This window comes from Ricinus communis, chromosome 2 (assembly GCF_019578655.1).
Source record: "Ricinus communis isolate WT05 ecotype wild-type chromosome 2, ASM1957865v1, whole genome shotgun sequence".
Classification (NCBI taxonomy): Eukaryota; Viridiplantae; Streptophyta; class Magnoliopsida; order Malpighiales; family Euphorbiaceae; genus Ricinus; species Ricinus communis.
In genome coordinates this window covers 4,924,260-4,943,933 of record NC_063257.1, presented here as the reverse complement: position 1 = coordinate 4,943,933, position 19,674 = coordinate 4,924,260, and the positions used below count along the sequence as shown (strand labels likewise).

Sequence of the window (19,674 nt, the reverse complement as noted above, 5' to 3'; positions counted from 1 at the left end):
TTTTGTTGGTCCACGTGACATAAACAATGGTACCTGGCGGTTGGACCGGGTTATCCATACCCGCTTCTCGTTAAATAATTAACGACTAAGCTCTAAAACCCTAGCTCCTTTTTCTTTCATAAAACCCCAAATTCAAGCTCTTATTTATTATTATTATTATTATTATTTTCTTCAAGGCGAGTATCACAAGCAATGATCTCTTTTGCAATGAATTCAAAAGGAATTTTCTTTTTGGAATGAATTAAAAAATTTATCTATTTTGCAATCTGTATACCTTTATTTTGTATTGGTTCGGGTAGTTGCTTCATTGATTTTCTTGCTGTTTTCATTAGGGTTTTGCCTATTTAATTGCAGTGTTGGTGTTGGTGTTGGTTTTGGTGATTGTAACTACGAAAAAAGGATGAAGGAGACTAGAAGTCCTGATCTTGATCAATGCATAAAGAAGTAAGTTTGTTTATGCGTCTTCTTCTTTTCTTTGGTGGTCAGTTGTCTCTTGTCTTTGCTGTTAGGTTTCTTATGGTTGAACTAGTTATATTGTCATGTTTTGATTAGGGAAGCTCCTCAATTAGCTGCACTTCTAAAAGAAATGAAAGATGGGTTAGATACAGTGAGAAGTAAAGTTGATGCTTTAACAGCTAAGGTAAATAAGGGTTGCTTCTTTGTATTCAACTATTTCTTGGATGCGAGTAAATTTTTGTTTGATAAGTTCTTTCATCATCTAAGGAGCCTTCTGATCAAATTTGCTTCTTTTTTGTTCTATGATAGGTAAAAGCAAATAATTTTCTAACAGCAGATGGGATAAGCTATCTTGAGGCTAAACATTTGTTGCTCCTCAACTATTGCCAATCTCTTGTATATTATTTGCTTCGAAAGGCAAAAGGCTTGTCAATTGAGAAACATCCTGTAGTTCGAAGCCTTGTGGAGATACGGTTGTTTTTGGAGAAGGTCTGGGAACTCTATAATCTCTATGCATATCTGTCAACCTGATTAGTGACTGATAGGTACATTGTTTGACTATATGTTCATTGACAGATACGGCCAATTGACAAAAAGATGGAGTACCAAATTCAAAAGCTCATAAGGGATAGTGGACGTGCTATGGAGCAACCAAGTCTGAAGGAAAAGGAATCAGAGGCACCTGAGAAATCAGAGGATTTGTTGAATTATCGTCCAAACCCAGATATGCTGGTCAGCAAAGATAGGATGCCTGGGGTGAGTCTCGAAATGATTATGCCTATCAATAGTTTTTCAGTAACAAGTCCAAGGTGGTTGTTGAGGCTAAGTCCATTTTATTTTCTATAGGATGATAGTGGTGTGTATCGACCACCCAAAATTGCCCCCTCAATCATGGAGGAGGATAAGATGTCAAGACAGGAAAGAAATGCCTTGAGAAGAGAAAAAGAGACTCTTCGGCACGCTAAAGGGGGTCTTATGAAAGAGATGATAGATGACATGGAAGGGAGACCTGAAGAGGTAAGTTTGTGCACTGCCTTTTCGGTCTTATTTAGGCTTTACATCATCTGCAGATTTGGTTCATTGTGCCATTGATGGTTAAACTACAGGTTCAAGAAAATCTTGGAGACGACAGTAGGGAATTTACTAGATATCAACAGCAATGGGAAGAACGTGCACGGCGAGAAGAGGACCTCTTTACACGTGCTCCAATTACAAAGATGGAGAAGAAGAAGGAGAAACAATTAAAGAAGTCGAGAGATGGGTATGCATGGTCCAAAACTAACAAAGTATTTGTTGGAGGTCAATTGTTTCATCTTGTGGTCTATAAAATTCATTGATCTGTCGTCTGTTCCAGCTTGCTGGCGCTGACTGATGATTTCTATGATGAAATCAAAACATTACCCCTGGAGGATGATATTGGTGATCAAGTGACCAGCTTCAATAAAAATAGCAGCAGAAAACTAAAGAAACAGAAGGTATCATTTTAAATATTAAGAAATGACATGTGGTTGTTTCCCTTATTTGGTAGTTGTCTTGGATCTAGGAATTTTCATGTCGCATGAATAGGAATCATACCAAATCCTACTTTAGGTGCTCAAAGCTTTTCAAAATTGAAATACGTAGTAGGATTGTGACTTGCTGATTTCATTTGGATAGAATGAGTGAGGCCATCATTTTCTCTTATGTTGGATCTCCATAATTTGACTTGAAGGATCTAGTGCAAGAAGTGCAGAATTGTAATGCTTTGAATGTGATCACTCCAGTAGAGATACATCAATAAATTTGAAAAGTTTGTTGCCCTTTTTTATATGCTGTTGCCCTTTTTATACATCATACAAAGTGAATTAGGCGTTCAGATTTATATGAAATAGTGATTCGACCTTTCTGGAAATCTGCAGAGACGACACTAGAACAACAATGCAGATCAGTAAAGGCACACAATGGATGGAATCAGAGGTTTCACTTCAGTGTTTATGTTCAAACTGTCAAATAGAAAAAGAAATTAGTTTTGATAGGAGGCATATGCTGGCCAAAGTGTGTTGAAGTCATCTTAACTGCATTGAGTTTTGCAATTGGGTATAAACCTGTGTTTTTGTCTTATACTTGTTCAGGCTTCAGCAATCTTCCATTCACATAAACTATTCCAGGGTCTAAAGGAGGTTTAAATGGTGATCTAGTGCTGCTGTATCTTTGGCTGCAAGATTACTTTTGTTTCATTACAATATTTTTCTTAAAATCTATTCAAGTATATTCGTAATTTTTGTCCAATTGTGATATTGTATGTTGTGGCATATTTGTTGTTCAAATTGGCCTCTTTGAAGTTTGTCAAGCAATAAACCGTAACAAGATCTGCAATCCTCCAGAGACATTGAAGATATGCTATAACAGATTGCAGAGAATGTCAAGTCCAACTCATTTTCGGTAGGGAATAACCTCTTGCTTTTCTCTTTTTTGGTCCATCTTCAAATTATAGTAAACTTTTTTTAAATTGTTAGTTCTGTGAAAAATTGTTAAAAATATCTTTAAACAAATAGTAATAAAAATTAACGACACTAACTAAAATTTAATATTTTTAATTATCACTAAACAATAATGAATAAAATGTGAAAATATATCAAATAAATAAAGGGAGGAAATAAATATGGAAGGTGAACAATTTACGAGAGTTCTTCATTCATAAATTTTAAAAAATCTCTTGCCTTTTTTAAAAAAAGTCATTATTAATTTTGAACAGAAAGTTATTTTTGTATATTTAATCCTGACAATAAAATTCTGAAAATTCATAAATTCTAAGATTAAATTGGATCAATCCATTCAATTGGATGAGTATGAGTAAAGGATCTATGGAAAAATACAGAAAAGTATATTTCTAATCGTAACTAAATCTTCAATTTTTTCTTTCAATTTTTGTTCCTATGGTGTCAACGGCCCAAGCTTTCAGTTTAAAAAAAAAAATGCTCGAGCCACACAAGAGTACCGTTTATGTTTGTCTTAGATAATGCTCTCAAGTTGTTGCTAGCATGGGAGATGTATCAGGGATCTCTCTATGATTCTCCAGTCAAATCGATAAAGTTTCTGTTTAGTTCAGGAAAGGAAAAGAAAAAGGAAAAAAAAAAAAAAGACTATTTTGCATAGAAGAATTTGAAAGAATCCAAGATGCCAATCGAAATAACGAAGTCAGTTCCAAGTTCTTTTATATTACTATTAGTTTCAGTGGCTAAAACTAAATCACATCCTTCTTTTTTAATTATCAAAATATAGAAGTCCTTAAGACTGTAGGAATAAATGTACACAGCAAAACATTCTTAAGGACCAATTAATTTGATTAGAACCAAAGAAATTAGAAGTTATACAGGCAAAGCAGCCATATATCGCCACAAATGGCCGGCTGCTCATGATTCAGGAAAAGAATGATGAAAGAAAATAAAAATTATAAACCTTGAAATAGTAATTCCATGTTAAGTTAATTTGAAGCCTGCTTGCCAGGCCGGGCTACATTGTACAGAACAAGACCCAAGACAAGAATCATGCTGCCGAGCAGAAAAAAGGGGCTCAAACCTGAACCCTCAGGGAGATATGGCAATGGAAGCGATAAAACATAAATTGATATTGGCACTGCAAAGCAAAAGGTCATATTAGCTACAATTTTATATATACCTCACATTTGCATGCCAAATATGTACATGGGCAAACACAATGGTAGATTTTTAGTATTTGTGATATGTGCGCAAAAAGAGAGAACACCTGATAATGTTACAGCAAGAGAGGAAACAACTGCAGAAGACAATTTCACTAGATTGAGCACTGATATGTTGAATGCCATATTTATCATTATATACAGCAGTGGAAGCATCGGAGCCCCATCACATCCTGCAGCAGGTGCCGATACAAAGCAATGAGCAAAACAACTAGAAACAAGCAACTTTTTTTGAAGTACCTCTTCAAGGAACTGGATCATATCATCTCTATAGTGAGTTTGCATAATCCATAACTATAAACCAACTCCAAACATCTAATTCAGTGTCATATTAGTGGTCACAAAATCCTAGCATAATCAATTATACATAATTATGACCTTGTAAACTTGAACACAACTTACTCATGCCCTATACATCATATGTCATGTTTAGAAACTTGCATATCATATAGAATTTGGAAATAGTTAAAATATATAGCAAGATATCTAGCAGCATGTCTACATTAGAATGAAACCTTGCCTGGTACATTTCTTCCAATATTCACAAGGCAGCCAGCACCGCTTTTCAGATACGAAGGAAGTTGGGCAAATGGTATGCCTTTCAAATTTGATAATAAAGGTAGAAGAAGGACCACAAAAAGTGCCTACAAGTCAAAAGAAATACTAAAATCAAACAATGAAAAGATATCTTGCATTCAAACAGATATTGATCAACAGCTAAACACAATAATATATAAAAGAAATTATTTCTACATAGTCTAATTCTTGCAAAGTCACAGAAATTAGATCATTTCAAGATGATTAATAGAGCATAACAGACATCAAATAAGCTCGAATCATCATTTAAACTCCCACTCAAAGCAAGTAATTCTTTAAATAATTTTTAGGAAAGCAAGAAAATTTTAAAATATACATTTATGTTTTGAAGGACTTGCAAAAGGAAGCAATTCAATTTATGTTCTTTACGATGTTATTATATAAAATATTCGTTATTAGGCTATAAATAAAGTTTGCAAGTATTTGAAGTATGTTGACTACAGAAACTCTCAATGCTTTTCATCTCCTGGATGACCATTATTTTACTATTACAAAAGAACAAACTAACAGAACCTTCTAAACATCCTACTGAACAAAGAACTATAAATCAGGATGAGTACTACTCAATAGAACAATTTGCTTATAATGACTTGCTACTAGAGTCATTGCCATACTATTACAGGCCAAAAAGATTGCAGCTTGGCTTGGTTTACTAAAAGTGGTATAATTAAGCACTAGGCCACATTACTAGGTACATTAGAGAATATCAAACATGTAGAAACTGGGCAATTTTGGCAGGCTTCAGTCATTATCGAACAACCAGAGGATTCCAACGTTAGGGACATCAATTGACATTACAACAAACAGTTCTTGGTAGAAGTAGGCGAGATTACATCTTTATCCACAGGCTCAAGGTAATGATCATGGTTCAACCATTTAAACAGAACCCTTGTTTGTCTTTTAATTTTCTAATAAGGAACCTTAGTCAGTCTGAACTTTTTACAATAATTCAAGTACAAATTACCTGAAATCCAGAACCAAATGAATTGACAACAAATATGTCGAGTGATTTTCCCTGCACCCAAACAAGCCAAGGGGCTAAATTTCCAGCTATACAAATTAGTTATAATATCGCCAACTTCCACAAAAGACAATAGTTAATCAGGCATACCTTTAGGAGTTTTGCAGCATCCACAAATATAAATTCCTGTTAGCAGACAGATTTAGAATTATTAATTTTCTTATACAGCAACCAATCAAGCAAAAATAACTATTGTCCATAGCAGTAACCTTTATAATAGATGCACCAGCTTGAAAAGCACTTGATATAATCATTAGTGCTGGCCAGATGAACTCAACTCCAGATAGCATCTGATCAGCGTTGGATCCACTGTGATCATGTAACACACAAAGAAACTATCATAATCCCACTTTATCACAGGTGCAAGAAGATATAAATAGTAACAAAAATATACTTATGTCCACAATAATGACAACATTAGTCTCTGTAAGTTCATATTCAGGAGACCAGGTCGAGCTGCCAAGCCAGTAAGCAGCTAATCATCCTAGATCAATTATTTATTTACAGTGTTACATTGCGTATTTACATATTTTATCACTTTACCCTCCGTAGCACTTGGCAATTGCAAGGCCCAACAAACATTAGCCTATAGTTATACGCTTTAGCCTTATCAAAGATTACTACAGACAAAATGCCTATTGAGATTGTTGCCAGCCAAAGCTAAGTCTACTACCAGTTGAAACAGACAAATTGATGAAACAGGTTAGGCAGATTTCAACATACTTTTGGTTACCTATATGCCAGCAGATTTCGTCGTGCTTCTGGTAACAAACCAGAGAGAGTATTCAAGTATCATCTTGGACAAGAAACGACAGTCCAAACTTGCAAATCTTTTCATACCAAGGAGAAATTATCTGGAACCGTTGAAAGCACTCTATCAACCAATCAGGAGCAAGCCATGCACATGGCAATGACACCTGATTATTAAGATACTTTGTGAAAGGATGGTGATCTAAACAGAACCTCCAATCTTTTTATTTAAGCATCGAGAACAAAAATTGGAAACATAATAAACTCAGTAAACTACTTAGTTACTTTTTAGGGCATTTGTGAACTAACATTCAACTCTAAGACTTTCAATTGGGGAAACTTAAAACAGCTTAAATTTCCCCAAAATTAATAGCAAGCAGCAGGAAAGAAACTAATTAAGGCAGACAAAAATATCTTAAAAGGCAAGACGACTATCAAATGCTAGAAGAGGAAAAGAAAAGAAAATAAGTTTACATGGAAAGATGGAAAGGGTGCTAGATTATCCTTCAGGATAGTATATTTAAAGTTTAGTTAGAAAGATATATAACAATCATTTTACATACAAAACCAATAGATAACATCATCTGTCTTAGTTTTAAATTAAACATGCTCCTTCAACAAGGTTCTACAGGAACAAGATTGCATTAGACTAAAGAATATACCAAATAGCCCAAACTAAACAAAATCCTTCAGGGAAGGAAAAAAGAATTCTCTCTCCACAATGTAGCTTTCCTAAAAAAATTCTCCCAAGTTATAGAGGTCGGAGTACAAAAGAGTGCAATCAGTACAGCTAGGGTTTTCATATTTTTTCCAATCTTCGCTCAAACATTTAACTGTGCATCAAGAAGAACACAAAATTAAAAGTTCCATATTCATGTCCTAATAAATACAAGTCTTTTCACTTGTATGTAAATTACATTACAAAGACATCAAACTTTTGCAGACGAACCATATATGTTGAGACACTAAAAGCTGAAATAGGAATTCTGATATAAGAACCAATTGACAAACCTTGAAACAGCCACCACCACACCAATAGCTACAAGAAAGCAACCGCTAATTTGATTGAACGAGTACCTTCTTCCCAAGAGAAGGGCAGAAAAAGCCAGCTGCCACACCAAAAATGTCTGGCGAAAGAAAAATGATGATTAACCTGGAAAAGCAACTTTAACGACGATGATTATGTGTATCCATATGCAGGAGCAAGTTCTCATATAACTTATCTTTCGCATAAGTAATTTATATATATATGTATGTGTGCATGCATGAAAGTATAAAAAACAACTCCATCGCCCAAATACATACCAGATGCCAGAAGGAAGCAACAGCGAAATTACTTTTTCATAAAAGGAAAAGGGAGAGGAAGTACGAGAGAGAGAGAGAGAGAGAGAGAGAGAGAGAGAGAGAGGAATTACAAGTACCTGATTCAGTATGGGTATAGCAGGTCCTGGAATCATGGCTATGAAAGACACACAAACATTGCCAGCGTATAAAATTAGTAAACATTATCATTGTATTTAGAGAGATTGAAAATACAGCAAGACATCAATTAAAATAAATTTTATTTAGAAAAAATATATATATATTGTGTTTCAGAAACTCATAGTTGCTTGCTAGAATTCAATTCTTTTGTAGTATCTGAAAAAAGCAAGGCATTCTAAAAGAAATAAAATTATGTAAAAAAAAATGACATGATTTTGCAAGAATTCAATTCGATTGAACTCTTGCACATGATCTATTCCAAACAAGTTTAAACTAATTGCTCTCAGCAGCACAGAAAAATTCAGATTATCTAAACATAGATACATATATAGAAATTACCAGCAGCGGCCATTCCAGTAGCGACACCAAGTGCTTCTAGAATTCCAATAGCAACAAACCGCAGTTTTGGAATAGATATCATTTCATTAGTCACAATTCCTGCACGATACCGTACATACAATATGGAAAAGTAAATCACCACGTACCTGGAAATTAAACACAATCCTATCCTCTGTTAATCTTCATTAAACTTCAAAATCAAACACGCAAACACTTTTTTTATTTTGAATTTTCAAACGCAGAGTAAAACGTACCCGAAAGTGATGAATTGAGCTAAGAAGAAGGGGTATCGTTTCATAGGAACGAGTGCTAGCTTGTAAAGGACGCGATTTGCGATGGCTAATGCGACAGTAATTGCAGAGCTAATGATGATTAATTTGTTGTTGGAGGTGGTGACTTGTGGTAATGGTGGTGGTGTTGGGGTTGGGGTTGGGGCTTTACTTGAGGCGCGAACTGTGAAATTAGCGTTTTTGTCCAAGTTTTTATGGTGAAAGTGAGTGTCACCGTTGATGACTTTAGGATAACTGTAGGAGAGTGGTGGTTTCGGGAAACGAAGTTTCGCAGTTTTTCTGAACAACATTGACATTGGTCTATTGATGCTGTAGGTATGGAGACCGGTAAGGGCGTCGAACGACGACGTACTGTATAATAACATAGTTTCAGAAATGGAGGGAGGGACGGAAGGGAAATACGGAGGGGAAGGAGGGAGACGACAGTTTGGTGTGGGCTACATATAGGCTACTACTGGTCAGCCCATTACCACGCGATTTTCAAAACTAGAGCCCTTGTTTGGTTTGGATATTCGTAATATCGTATCCGGGCCGGTGTTTTTAGATTAAACCAAACAAAGTGAAAAATACTCGGCTCAACTTTCATAAAGTTTCATGCCACTTATTTAATATATTCAGTTGAGATGAAATTTTATCCAGAATCTTAGTCGATTATTGATTATATAAGAAAATTCGATTTTAGTAAAATAAGTATAATTTTAAATAAATTTATATTAATAAGTTAATATATTTTATAAAATAATATTTAAAAATATATGTAAGATTAAAATTTTTATCAATTTTGTAGATTATGATTTTTTTTTTTAATTTTTAGTTTTTTATATATTTTTTTTATTATAATTTATTTCAAAGATAATATATTATTTCAAAAAAAATTAACTATTACGTAACAAATTAAATATAATAATTTATTTGATAAATAGAATAAAATATTTTATAAATTTTATACAGAGTAAGTATCAATTTTACATCATGCATTCTATTCACCCTAAAATTAATTTTGTGGGTGCTAATATCTAGATCATTTTCCAAATTGGCAATTAGACATGAAGTAGCTCAAAAAGGAAAATATATTGCATACCATTCGTAGAAATGATATTATTACAATTTTAAAATATTTTAAAATATCTATATATAATTTAGACCGACCACTGAATACTAACTCTTTGAATAATAATATATTTTGCTTAAACATTATATAATTATATTTATTGTGTTTAAAAATATGAGAATGATTTTGTTACGGCTATTGCAATACCAATAAAAGGATAAAGATAAACTCAGTGTAGTTATATAAAATAGTTATAGCTATTAAGAAAAATGTGTTATTTTAGAAAAATTTATTTATAAAATTCAGTAATTATAATTGCTAAATATATTATAAAAACTTGAAAAATTAATAAGTGTCATGAAGAAAATTATTTTTGTGGGAATGAAATTAAAATGGCTAGATAATGTTGAATTAATCAGAGATAATAACTGCAAAACGTGATGAATCTTATTGATGAAGCTCAAAGGCTTTAATAAGAATTACATAATTAAATAACAGCTAGCTAACAACTCTCCTACAAACCTGGCAAATTGACTAAATCAGAAATGACAATCCATGAGTCAGATAACAACTCCCTTATTCTAGCTAACAACCAACGGCTAGTAATCAAAGTTAACTAATTTATTCTAACATTTCCTCCCCTAAACTCAACATGGATCAGGTTGAGTTTAAAACAACATCAGTAAGGTATAACATCAGCCACTCAAAGTATTAGCAACTTTGTTACTCCATTCTCCAATACCAAGTTTGGTTCTCAGATTCTCAAAAGTCTTAAGCTTTACAGCTTTAGTCATTACGTCAGCAATCTGAGCACTACTTCCACAGTGTTCCAGCTCAATCAAACCTTCATTAACCAGATCTCTAATGAAGTGAAAACGGAAGTCTATGTGCTTGCTTCTGCCATGTAACACGGGATTTTTGGATAGCTTGATAGTAGACATATTATCACAATAAACTGTAGTTGCTCCTTCAACACTTTGTAGCCAGTTTATTTGCTCAAGAATCCTTCTCAACCATATACATCGAAAGCGACATGAAGTCAGCTGCTACGAACTCAGCTTCAGTCGTGGACAATGTCACTACGGGCTGCTTCTTAGAAGACCATGAAACAGCCCCTCCAGCTAGAAAGAAAACATAACCACTTGTGATGCGTCTGTCATCAGTGTCACCTGCATAGTCACTATCTGTGTATCCTACCAAAGCTCCACCTTGTTCCTTTCTTCTATAGAGAATTCCAAACTCCATAGTTCCCTTGAGATATCTTAGAACTCTCTTCGCAGCTTGTAAGTGCATCCTTGTTGGACAAGCCATATACCTGCTTAACAGACAGACTACATACATGATATCTGGACGTGTTGTTGTTAAGTATAGAAGGCTGCCAATAAGCTGTTTATACTGAGTACTATCCACCAGCACCTTATCACCCTCCAAAGTAAGCTTTTTTCCTGGAACTATTGGATTCCTTACTGGATTGCTATCCAAGAGACCAAACTTCAGTAGTAATTCTCTGGTGTATTTCTTCTGGCATATGAACACACCATTTGAGATTTGAATGACTTTCATTCCTGGAAAATACCTCATCTTTCCAAGATCAGTCATCTCAAATTCAGCTTGCATACTCTTCTTGAAGTTACTGACCAACCTCTCATTGCTGCTGACAAACATTAGATCATCCACATAAACACTAACCAACAACACATCAGAATCCTGCTTGAAAATGAACAAGGTGTGTTCATAAGGACATCTCTGAAAGCCAGCATTAACAAAATACCTTTCAATCTTACCGTACCAGGCCCTTAGTGCTTGTTTTAAGCCATACAAGGCTTTCTTCAATTTATAAACTTTATTCTCCTCCCCTGAGCTTACAAATCCAGGTGGTTGGATAACAAACACTTCCTCTGTAAGCTCACCATGTAGGAAAGCACTTTTAACATCTAATTGATAGATATTCCAACCATGATGTGCAGCAAGTGCAAGCATTGATCTAATGGTATCCCATCTTGCTACCGGAGCAAACATTTCATTGTAATCTATCCCATGCTGTTGAGCATACCCTTTTGCTACCAATCTGGCCTTATACTTGTCCACCTTGCCTTGCTCATTCATCTTAGTCTTGTACAACTATTTAACTCCAATGGGAGTCACTCCATTAGGTAAGGACACTAATTCCCAAGTATCATTCCTTTGGATAGCCTTCATTTCTGTCTGCATAGCAATTCTCCATTTCTCTGACTTAACAGCTTCTTCAAAGTGAATGGGATCCTCATTGTCAGTTTGAAGAGCATAGTGATCTCCCAGATTGAGCATAATGTTGCCCATCTCATAATCTTCATGCCAGCCTGATCTTCTTCTTGCCCGAGGACCCAACACATTTTCTTCTGTTGCAACATCAAATTCATTTCCAGTTTCCAAAGGGTTGCTGTTGTGAGGGAGAGAAGAGTCTGCTACATTTTCAACTGAACTGACTGGTTCATCTTCAGGAGCATCACGTTCAGCATTCTCTTCCTCTTCTTCTGAGTCAGCAATCTCATCCTCAAAACCATCCCATGAGAGAGTTGCATTTTCACTGGTTGAGGCCTCAGATTCCCATGTCCAGCCTTTAGACTCATCAAAGGCAACATTTCTGCTTACTATAATCTTCTTAATGAGGGGATTATAGACTCTATATCCCTTTGATTCAGAGGACATTCCCAGGAATATGCACTAAACACTTCTATCATCCAACTTCTGTCTTCTTTGCTCAGGAACATGAACGTGACACACACAGCCAAATACTCTGAAATGATCAACAGAAGGAGACACACCACTCCACAATTCTTGTGGTGTTTTCTCTTTGTTGATTGTTGTTGGGCTTCTATTCAGAATATAGGTGGACCAGGCAGCTGCTTCATACCAGAACTTGTTAGGAACCTTTGTATCAGCTAACATACATCTCACCATGTTTAAAAGCGTCCTATTTTTCCTCTCTGCAACTCTATTTTGCTGAGGAGTTAGGGCTGTAGTGAGTTGTCTCCTTATCCCAACATTATCACAGAAAAGGCTGAATTCTGTGGAGAGAAATTCCCCACCTCTATCTGTTTTGAGACTTACAAGTACTGCACTTGACTCTTTTTCAACAAAAGACTTAAAGTTTTTGAACACTCCAAAGGCTTCAGACTTAGTAGACAAGAAATAAACCCACAACTTCCTACTGTAATCATCAATTACGGTGAATATGTACCTCTTATTGTTGTGGGAAGGAGGAGTAATAGGTCCACATAGATCAGCATGGATAAGCTGAAGTTTGCAAGACGCCTGCCACATACTCTTCTTTGGAAACGGCCTTCTATGCTGCTTTCCTGCAAGACACACAGTGCATATGTCTTGTTCACTTGATCCCTTCAACAATGGTAATCCCTTCACCATGTTAGACTTGTTCAACTTTCTCATACTATGATGATTCAAGTGACCATACCTCATGTGCCATAATTCTGCATCTGCCCCCTCTGAACTAGCTGTGTTGAGACACTGAGCTTCAGCCCCCTGGCTGCGTTGAGGAACTGCCTGAAGGACAAACATTCGATTGGACTTCATCTTAGATTCAAACAAAAAACCTTTCTCATCATGAAAGATCCTACAAACACCATTCTTGAACAGAAAGGCTAGGCTTTTCTCTTGCATCTAGCCTATACTCAGAAGATTATTAGATAATCCAGGAATGTAGAAGACTTCTTGAATTATCAAGGAAATTCCATTAATCTTCATACGAACACTTCCCTTACTTTGAACCTTCAATCTCATATTATTTCCTAGCTTGACAGTGCAGGTGTAGGAGCTATGAAGGCTAGAAAACCACTTCCTTTCCCCACTCATGTGATTGCTACATCCAGAATCTAAGAACCACCAGTCTTCATTCATTATAGAATTTTGCTCAGCCATCATTCCATAAACATGATCAGCCTCAGACCCGCTGCTTTCATCTTGATCAACAAATGCCATGAGCAACATTTCTTCATGGTCTTCATTCTGCCCATCGGCATAGTAAGCCTGATTTGTCCATTCTGGACACTCGTTTCTGAAGTGTCCCAGTTTGTGACACTTGAAGCACTCCACCGTGTCTTTAGACCAAGATCCACCTCGACCTCGACCTCTTCCTGAAGGAGAACCGCGTCCTCGTCCCCTTCCTTTACTGGCATCAAATCCCACCTTGAGAACTTGATCCTCAACCACTGACTTCTTGATGAAATTCTATTCATGGACAAGAAGTGAACTTTGAAATTGATCTACTGACAGGGCATCAATGTCCTTAGATTCCTCAATTGAGCACACAATATAATTGAATCTCTCAGCAAGAGTTCTCAAGATATTCTCTACTATCTTAACATCAGTAATTAATTCTCCACAGTTGCGCATAGCATTGGAAACAACCATGTCTCTCCCAAAGTAGTCATTCACTCTTTCTCCTTCTTTCATTTCCAAAACTTCAAATTCCCTTCTGAGAGCCTGTAACTGAGCTCTCTTAACTCTTGCACTACCTTGAAACTTGTTCTTCATGGAATCCCACAGTTCCTTGGATGTGCTCTTCCGAGAAATAGTCTTCAAAATTGTTTTATCAATGCTACTGAACAGATAGTTCATAGCTTTGAAATCCTTGAGCTTCATTTCTTCTAAGCTCTTCAATTCTTCTGCTGACATCTTTTCTCCTTGAACAGGAACTTTGACTCCAGACGTTACTACCATCCAATACTCTTTGGATCGCAGCAAATTCTCCATAAGAAGGCTCCAATGATCATAATCTCCATCGAATGTAGGGATACATGCCTTGGCAAAACTTGATTCTGCCATTGAAACAGCAACACTGAGTTTCTCTCACAGATAAGAGGTTTCTCACAAAACTCTCATGTACTTGATCAGATGTTTTGCACGGCTCTGATACCACTTGTTGAATTAATCAGAGATAATAACTGCAAAACGTGATGAATCTTATTGATGAAGCTCAAAGGCTTTAATAAGAATTACAGAATCAAATAACAGCCAGCTAACAACTCTCCTACAAACCTGGCAAATTGACTAAATCAGAAATGACAATCCAGGAGTCATAACAACTCCCTTATTCTAGCTAACAACCAACTGCTAGTAATCAAAGCTAACTAATTTATTCTAACAGATAATACAGTTATTCGGTCTTGTTCCAAATTCATGCATATTTAGTTGCGACAGTCAATTTGTTATTTTAAAATGGCTAAAGGAGTTTGCTTGTTACTACAGCTGCTCGGGCTCCAGCACCAGCTCCAGTCCACGGCGGGAATGGGTCTATGATGGGCGGTTTTGGCGCTGCTGTTGTTGATGGTTAGGTTGATTCTGTCTAGCACATGTTTATCAAATGTTCTTAGTAAGGCAGCTGACCGAAGTTTGTTTGGCATTTCTGTTAATGATTAGGCATGGCTCTTGGTACTGGAAGTGCCTTGGCTCATAGGGCTGTGGATGCTGTCATGGGCCCTCGAGTTATCCAGCACGAAACTGTTGCTTCTGCCCCTGCTGCTTCACATGCACAGAGCACCAGTGACGGGGATGCATGCGGTGGGCAATCAAAGGCTTTACAAGATGTATGTTCTATCCTTTTTCTAACTTTTCCCAAGTTTTGTGGTCAATTCTCTGTTTAGGGTGGTTATATTCCATAGTCCTCATCATTCCTTGCTTTTGGTTAGATATCTAATGCATGCAGTCCAATATTACTGAAGCTGTTGAATCCAAATTATTTTATATCTTTAACAAGCTATCGATTCAGGATCTACTGCTATTAGAGGATGACTTTGTTACTTACTCCGCTACGAGACATTAGATAATTACCATCATCTCACTTCTGTGTCTCTTCGACTTGCAGTGCCTTAACAACCATGGAAGTGATATCAGCAAGTGCCAGTTCTACATGGATATGTGGCAGGAATGTCGCAGGAGCTCTGTGCCTGCATCGGGTGCCTGAAGTTAATAATGATGATCATTTCGACATTCTATGTCTTATGTGGATATTTAGATGACAAGGGGTTTTTTTTTTTTTTTTTCGTTTTCTCGTGGAACTTACCACTGGATGTATGTTCTGAGGGATAATTGAATTCATACTCTGGTTTAACTTGGATAGTGAATTTACGTTCTATATTAGTTTGCTTTACTCTAATTATATTGTTCTCTGGGTTATATTAACTTGTCATCATGGTGGACTGGTGGCACTGGCACTCTCACCATTATTACTGGAGAAGTTTGTGGGGGGGGGGGGGTTTCTTGGACTGGGCATTGAGGTCGTCACAGTGACCGCTCCCATTTTTGTTAGGTTGAGAAGGGGAGTATGGAATTTGAAGTAGCAAAGAGAGAGATAAATAATCAGATGATATATTGATGATTCTGCAATAGCATTTTGTGCTAGCAGCGTTGGTTATCTGGTGAGATTGATCAACCGGTCCTCGCAGAACATACATATAATATTTGGTTGATGCAACTTTCAATAATGGCTATGATCATTCATTCTGCTCACTTGTTGTATTAGATGCTTGTAATGCAATCAACGCGAATTTTGGCATCAAAACGGGCTGTTCATTCTGGCGGGCGAATGTATTGTTTACTGGCAGTACACCCAAAATGAAGTCCACCAAAATCTAATCTAAAGAATCATTAGTGGGAAAATGAAATCACTGAAATTAAAATGTTTTAATTGTATGGATCAGTATTGTCGTAAATGCTAAATAGTGAGGTTTGAATCAAAATCTGTTTTCTTTTCAGCGATACAATTCGTTTGAATTATAGCATCAATTTATGCATTTCATAACGAACTTACAAGGGGTGATTCGTTTTTTATACAAATGAATGAACCTTTACTTCTGCTTCTGAAATTTTATTTATTTGCCATTTTGGTTTCTTAACATCAAACGGAAAAATGTGTGCTTTCTTTTAAGTTTATCTTTAGTACGGATTTTGCCCATGTCAGATCAGGGGTAATTAAAATATTATTAAATAAAAAGATCGAGATAATGATATAAGGATGCGAAAGAGGAAAGCAAAAGGACATTCTACCCTTTTCCTCCTCCTCCTCCTCCTCCTGGCAATAGAAATGCTTGTTTGACTTCTGGTCTTCTTCTCATCTTCTTTCTTCACGAGTGCATGCCCACGCCAATGGAAGTTTTAAGTTAATCGAGGAATCACACAAGTTGAAGATCAGATGGCCTTGAAAGCCCTCCTTGAGTTTTTACTCCCAAAACTCTTGGACATTCTTTCCTGGTGCGTATGTTCCAGTTTGTTGTTTTACTTGGATCTGTTATTACTTGTTACAGGGCATGATTATCTTTAACTCTTTTCTTTTCTTTTTCTTTTATTATTCTTTATTTTTAAATTCAGGCCTTCTTTTGCTTTGTTCTGTCCCTTGTAAGTCCTCTTGGCATGTTTATCTTCTCCATTCTTTTGCTTGTATTTGTGTTTCAAATTTTTTGGATGGTAATATATATAGGTATGCTTCGTTTCGGGCAATGGAGACTGAGTCCCACTCCAGAAATCAGCAATGTCTGACTTTCTGGGTTTTGTTTGCTCTTCTTGCTTTCTTTGAGGCGGCACTTTCAAAGCTTCTCCTAGGGTAATTCAAAGCTTTGTTTGTTATTTATAATGCTTGGAACTAGTTATCATTCTTTGTCTTGATAGTTTGGATTCTTCCTGGGTATAAAGTACATTTTTTATATCAGATTCTGTTTTCATGATAACGGACTATAATTGAGTTTAGAACTTCCAATAATCTCAGATATATATTTCTTGTTTCTTTCTTGTTGGAATATTCAGATTTTAAGCTTGACTAACTGATACAAAAAGATTTTAAGCTTGACTAACTGATGTTATGAATAGAATAAACTTTACTCGAATTGGCAGCTTGAGCTTGGTAAATTGATTGGTTTGAGCGTGGGTGTTTACGGAGAATCCAAGTATACAACCTTGAGCTCATTACATGTGTTCAAGATTGACATCTTAGGTTTTTTGTGTCCATGAGTTTGAGGATTATAAGCCTTCCTTAACCGCTTTATTGTGCTTTTGTTACAGACTTCCTTTCTGCCCTTATGTAAAGGGCGTGGTGACTGTCTTGTTAGTGATGACTGATTTTGGTGGTGCTTCTTATATTTACAAGAGCTTTATCAGGACTTATCCATTTGATAGCTCACGTATATTATGTCTGATTTGGAACCTCTTGTTCATCCTAACGAGCCGATGTTTTTCTTTCATCTGTGAGCTATTTCAAAGGGAGAAATGCTTCTCATTTTATGGGACAGATGGAAACATAGTTGTGGATGGAGAAGAAAAAGTGGAAAAACCGATCATTTTCCAGGTATGCCTTTAGGCTACTGTTTAATTGATTGAATTCCAGCAACCCTATAGTTCTCAGATGCACCCAGCATATTAAGGCTCTAAGACCGTTACCTGTTCTTGATGAGGCTCTCTCTAGTTGCCAAATGTTTTCACTTTGTCATTCCTTAGCATCATATTCAGTTGTGCTTAATATGAGATGCATTTATTGCCATATGCACAAGAAATACTTTGAATTTTATCCTTCTGCCTTCTTAATGCATCTGAATTACTGGGGCGCCTAAAATAATAACTAATGAGAGTTCTAGCATAAAACTAACAAACGTAGACTTAAGCTGGGTTTTAATCAATTCTTCTATTGACAGGGAACATTTAGGCCCAATAATGATAACATAGAGAGGGACCATACGAGTACACCTTTAGTTTCAAAGAATGTACAAAAGGAGTGGAGCTGTGCCCTTTGTCTGATAAGCACTACTAGTGAAAAATGTTTGAAGAAACACCTCCGAGGAAAGAAGCACAAGGGTAAGAAAGATGAAGTAAGAGCTGAAGAATTAATATTGAAGTCAACATACAATTCTTGTCATATGGTAAATAGAAACAATGGGATGGTTTTGCTTGGGAACCTGGTCAATCTGGAAAAGTGGAGTGGCCTTATAAGCCCTGTTACTGGATCAATTAGATGGTGCATATGGAAAAAGCCAGATGTTGGGTGGATTAAATTAAATACTGATGGATCTGTAGATCGACAACATGCGGGTTTTGGTGGTTTGCTACGTGATAATGAAGGGAATGCAATATGTGCTTTTGTTTCTAAAGCTCCTCTTGATGACATTTTCTTGGTTGAACTGTGGGCTATATGGAGAGGTCTTGTTCTTGCCTTAGGTCTTGGAATAAAAGTAATATGGGTCGAGTCTGATTCAATGAGTGCTGTGAAAACCATTAACAGGGTGCAGTCTCACAGCGGAAAAGCTAATAGATGCTTGAATCACATCTGGGCTCTTTTAAAGAAATTTGAGGAATACAAGGTATCTCACGCATGGCGAGAAACTAATAAAGCAGCTGATTATCTATCAAAGATGGTTCTCGAGAGAAATGATGTAGTTTTGTGGCCTGTTCATTTTCCTACCACCCTTCAGAATATCATCAAGGATGATGCTCAAGGAAGGATTTACTGTAGGCGATAACCTTCAGCTTTCAGCATCTGTCGTGGCATTGCCCACTAAACTAACATGAAAATCGAAAAGAGGACTTATCTGGAAGAATAAGATCTGATGGTGTAAATATATGACTTTGATTTGATGCAAAAGAGGTAAAAGAAGATCGGAAAGTTTGAGTTGGGGTTTCCAGCTTGAGCTTGAGCTTGAGCTTGTTTGTGTGCTGGGTCTTGATTCCTGAAGGTGCATTATGAGGCAGCAGCCATTCGGGGTTATATTTAGCCTATCATTAATCCTCCATTAATGTGCTGGTTTTCTCATGAAAATCAAAGTAAATCAACCGTGTCTGAAGGTCCTTTGAGGTCATAATACTACTACAATTTGTATATTTTTGTTTTCCCTTTTAAACATAAGACTAGCCTTAGAATAGTTTAATGTAGCTTACTTGGACCAATGAACAGAACTAATATACTTCGATTCTGTAAGTTCTTCTTTTCCCTTACCCTGCAACTTTCAGAAAT

General features: G+C 36.3%; 4 protein-coding genes across 10 annotated transcripts; 3 read left to right on the top strand and 1 right to left on the bottom strand.

Moving 5' to 3' along the window:
• Positions 1 to 55: 55 nt before the first annotated feature.
• Positions 56 to 2,713, top strand: LOC8280350 (neuroguidin-B). Of its 3 annotated transcripts, XM_048370806.1 has the most exons (10): positions 56 to 176; positions 355 to 444; positions 553 to 640; positions 766 to 945; positions 1,033 to 1,212; positions 1,303 to 1,473; positions 1,563 to 1,717; positions 1,811 to 1,931; positions 2,355 to 2,412; positions 2,568 to 2,713. In XM_048370806.1, the coding sequence occupies exons 2-9, from the start codon at positions 401 to 403 to the stop codon at positions 2,364 to 2,366; spliced, it is 951 nt and encodes a 316-aa protein (XP_048226763.1). In that variant the 5' UTR covers positions 56 to 176; positions 355 to 400; the 3' UTR covers positions 2,367 to 2,412; positions 2,568 to 2,713. The 3 variants fall into 3 exon arrangements, with proteins under 3 accessions (XP_048226763.1, XP_015579778.1, XP_048226764.1); XM_015724292.3 differs by having other exon boundaries at positions 2,355 to 2,713; XM_048370807.1 differs by having other exon boundaries at positions 67 to 176; positions 530 to 640; positions 2,355 to 2,713.
• A 1,045-nt stretch (positions 2,714 to 3,758) lies between these two features.
• Positions 3,759 to 9,329, bottom strand: LOC8280349 (protein CLT2, chloroplastic). Of its 2 annotated transcripts, XM_002527320.4 has the most exons (10): positions 8,597 to 9,141; positions 8,343 to 8,488; positions 7,943 to 7,980; positions 7,533 to 7,648; positions 5,981 to 6,080; positions 5,862 to 5,897; positions 5,715 to 5,765; positions 4,674 to 4,797; positions 4,201 to 4,326; positions 3,759 to 4,071 (listed from the first exon to the last, which is right to left on the bottom strand). In XM_002527320.4, the coding sequence occupies exons 1-10, from the start codon at positions 8,995 to 8,997 to the stop codon at positions 3,920 to 3,922; spliced, it is 1,290 nt and encodes a 429-aa protein (XP_002527366.1). In that variant the 5' UTR covers positions 8,998 to 9,141; the 3' UTR covers positions 3,759 to 3,919. The 2 variants fall into 2 exon arrangements, with proteins under 2 accessions (XP_002527366.1, XP_048226762.1); XM_048370805.1 differs by lacking the exon at positions 4,201 to 4,326 and having other exon boundaries at positions 8,597 to 9,329.
• Positions 9,330 to 14,801: 5,472 nt separating this feature from the next.
• Positions 14,802 to 15,837, top strand: LOC8280348. The gene is made up of 3 exons (XM_002527319.3): positions 14,802 to 15,011; positions 15,102 to 15,268; positions 15,547 to 15,837. The coding sequence occupies exons 1-3, from the start codon at positions 14,978 to 14,980 to the stop codon at positions 15,643 to 15,645; spliced, it is 300 nt and encodes a 99-aa protein (XP_002527365.3). The 5' UTR covers positions 14,802 to 14,977; the 3' UTR covers positions 15,646 to 15,837.
• A 743-nt stretch (positions 15,838 to 16,580) lies between these two features.
• LOC8280347 lies at positions 16,581 to 19,638 on the top strand. 4 transcript variants are annotated; one of them, XM_002527318.4, is made up of 5 exons: positions 16,585 to 16,931; positions 17,049 to 17,075; positions 17,158 to 17,280; positions 17,736 to 18,018; positions 18,362 to 19,638. In XM_002527318.4, the coding sequence occupies exons 1-5, from the start codon at positions 16,873 to 16,875 to the stop codon at positions 19,181 to 19,183; spliced, it is 1,314 nt and encodes a 437-aa protein (XP_002527364.2). In that variant the 5' UTR covers positions 16,585 to 16,872; the 3' UTR covers positions 19,184 to 19,638. The 4 variants fall into 4 exon arrangements, with proteins under 4 accessions (XP_015579763.2, XP_002527364.2, XP_048226915.1 ...); XM_048370958.1 differs by lacking the exon at positions 17,049 to 17,075; XM_015724277.3 differs by having other exon boundaries at positions 16,581 to 17,280.
• The last annotated feature ends 36 nt before the right edge of the window (positions 19,639 to 19,674 follow it).

Coding starts and splice junctions, on each gene's coding strand:
- LOC8280350 (XM_048370806.1), top strand. CDS start 401: ATGAAGGAGACTAGAAGTCCTGATCTTGATCAATGCATAAAGAA. Junction 641..765: donor TTGATGCTTTAACAGCTAAG/GTAAATAAGGGT, acceptor GTTCTATGATAG/GTAAAAGCAAATAATTTTCT. Junction 1,718..1,810: donor TTAAAGAAGTCGAGAGATGG/GTATGCATGGTC, acceptor CGTCTGTTCCAG/CTTGCTGGCGCTGACTGATG.
- LOC8280348 (XM_002527319.3), top strand. CDS start 14,978: ATGATGGGCGGTTTTGGCGCTGCTGTTGTTGATG. Junction 15,012..15,101: donor TGGCGCTGCTGTTGTTGATG/GTTAGGTTGATT, acceptor GTTAATGATTAG/GCATGGCTCTTGGTACTGGA. Junction 15,269..15,546: donor AATCAAAGGCTTTACAAGAT/GTATGTTCTATC, acceptor TTCGACTTGCAG/TGCCTTAACAACCATGGAAG.
- LOC8280349 (XM_002527320.4), bottom strand. CDS start 8,997: ATGTTATTATACAGTACGTCGTCGTTCGACGCCCTTACCGGTCTCCAT. Junction 7,981..8,342: donor TACTGGAATGGCCGCTGCTG/GTAATTTCTATA, acceptor TGTCTTTCATAG/CCATGATTCCAGGACCTGCT. Junction 5,898..5,980: donor CTGGTGCATCTATTATAAAG/GTTACTGCTATG, acceptor GTCTGCTAACAG/GAATTTATATTTGTGGATGC.
- LOC8280347 (XM_015724277.3), top strand. CDS start 16,988: ATGATTATCTTTAACTCTTTTCTTTTCTTTTTCTTTTATTATTCTTTA. Junction 17,281..17,735: donor CTTTCAAAGCTTCTCCTAGG/GTAATTCAAAGC, acceptor CTTTTGTTACAG/ACTTCCTTTCTGCCCTTATG. Junction 18,019..18,361: donor AAAAACCGATCATTTTCCAG/GTATGCCTTTAG, acceptor TTCTATTGACAG/GGAACATTTAGGCCCAATAA.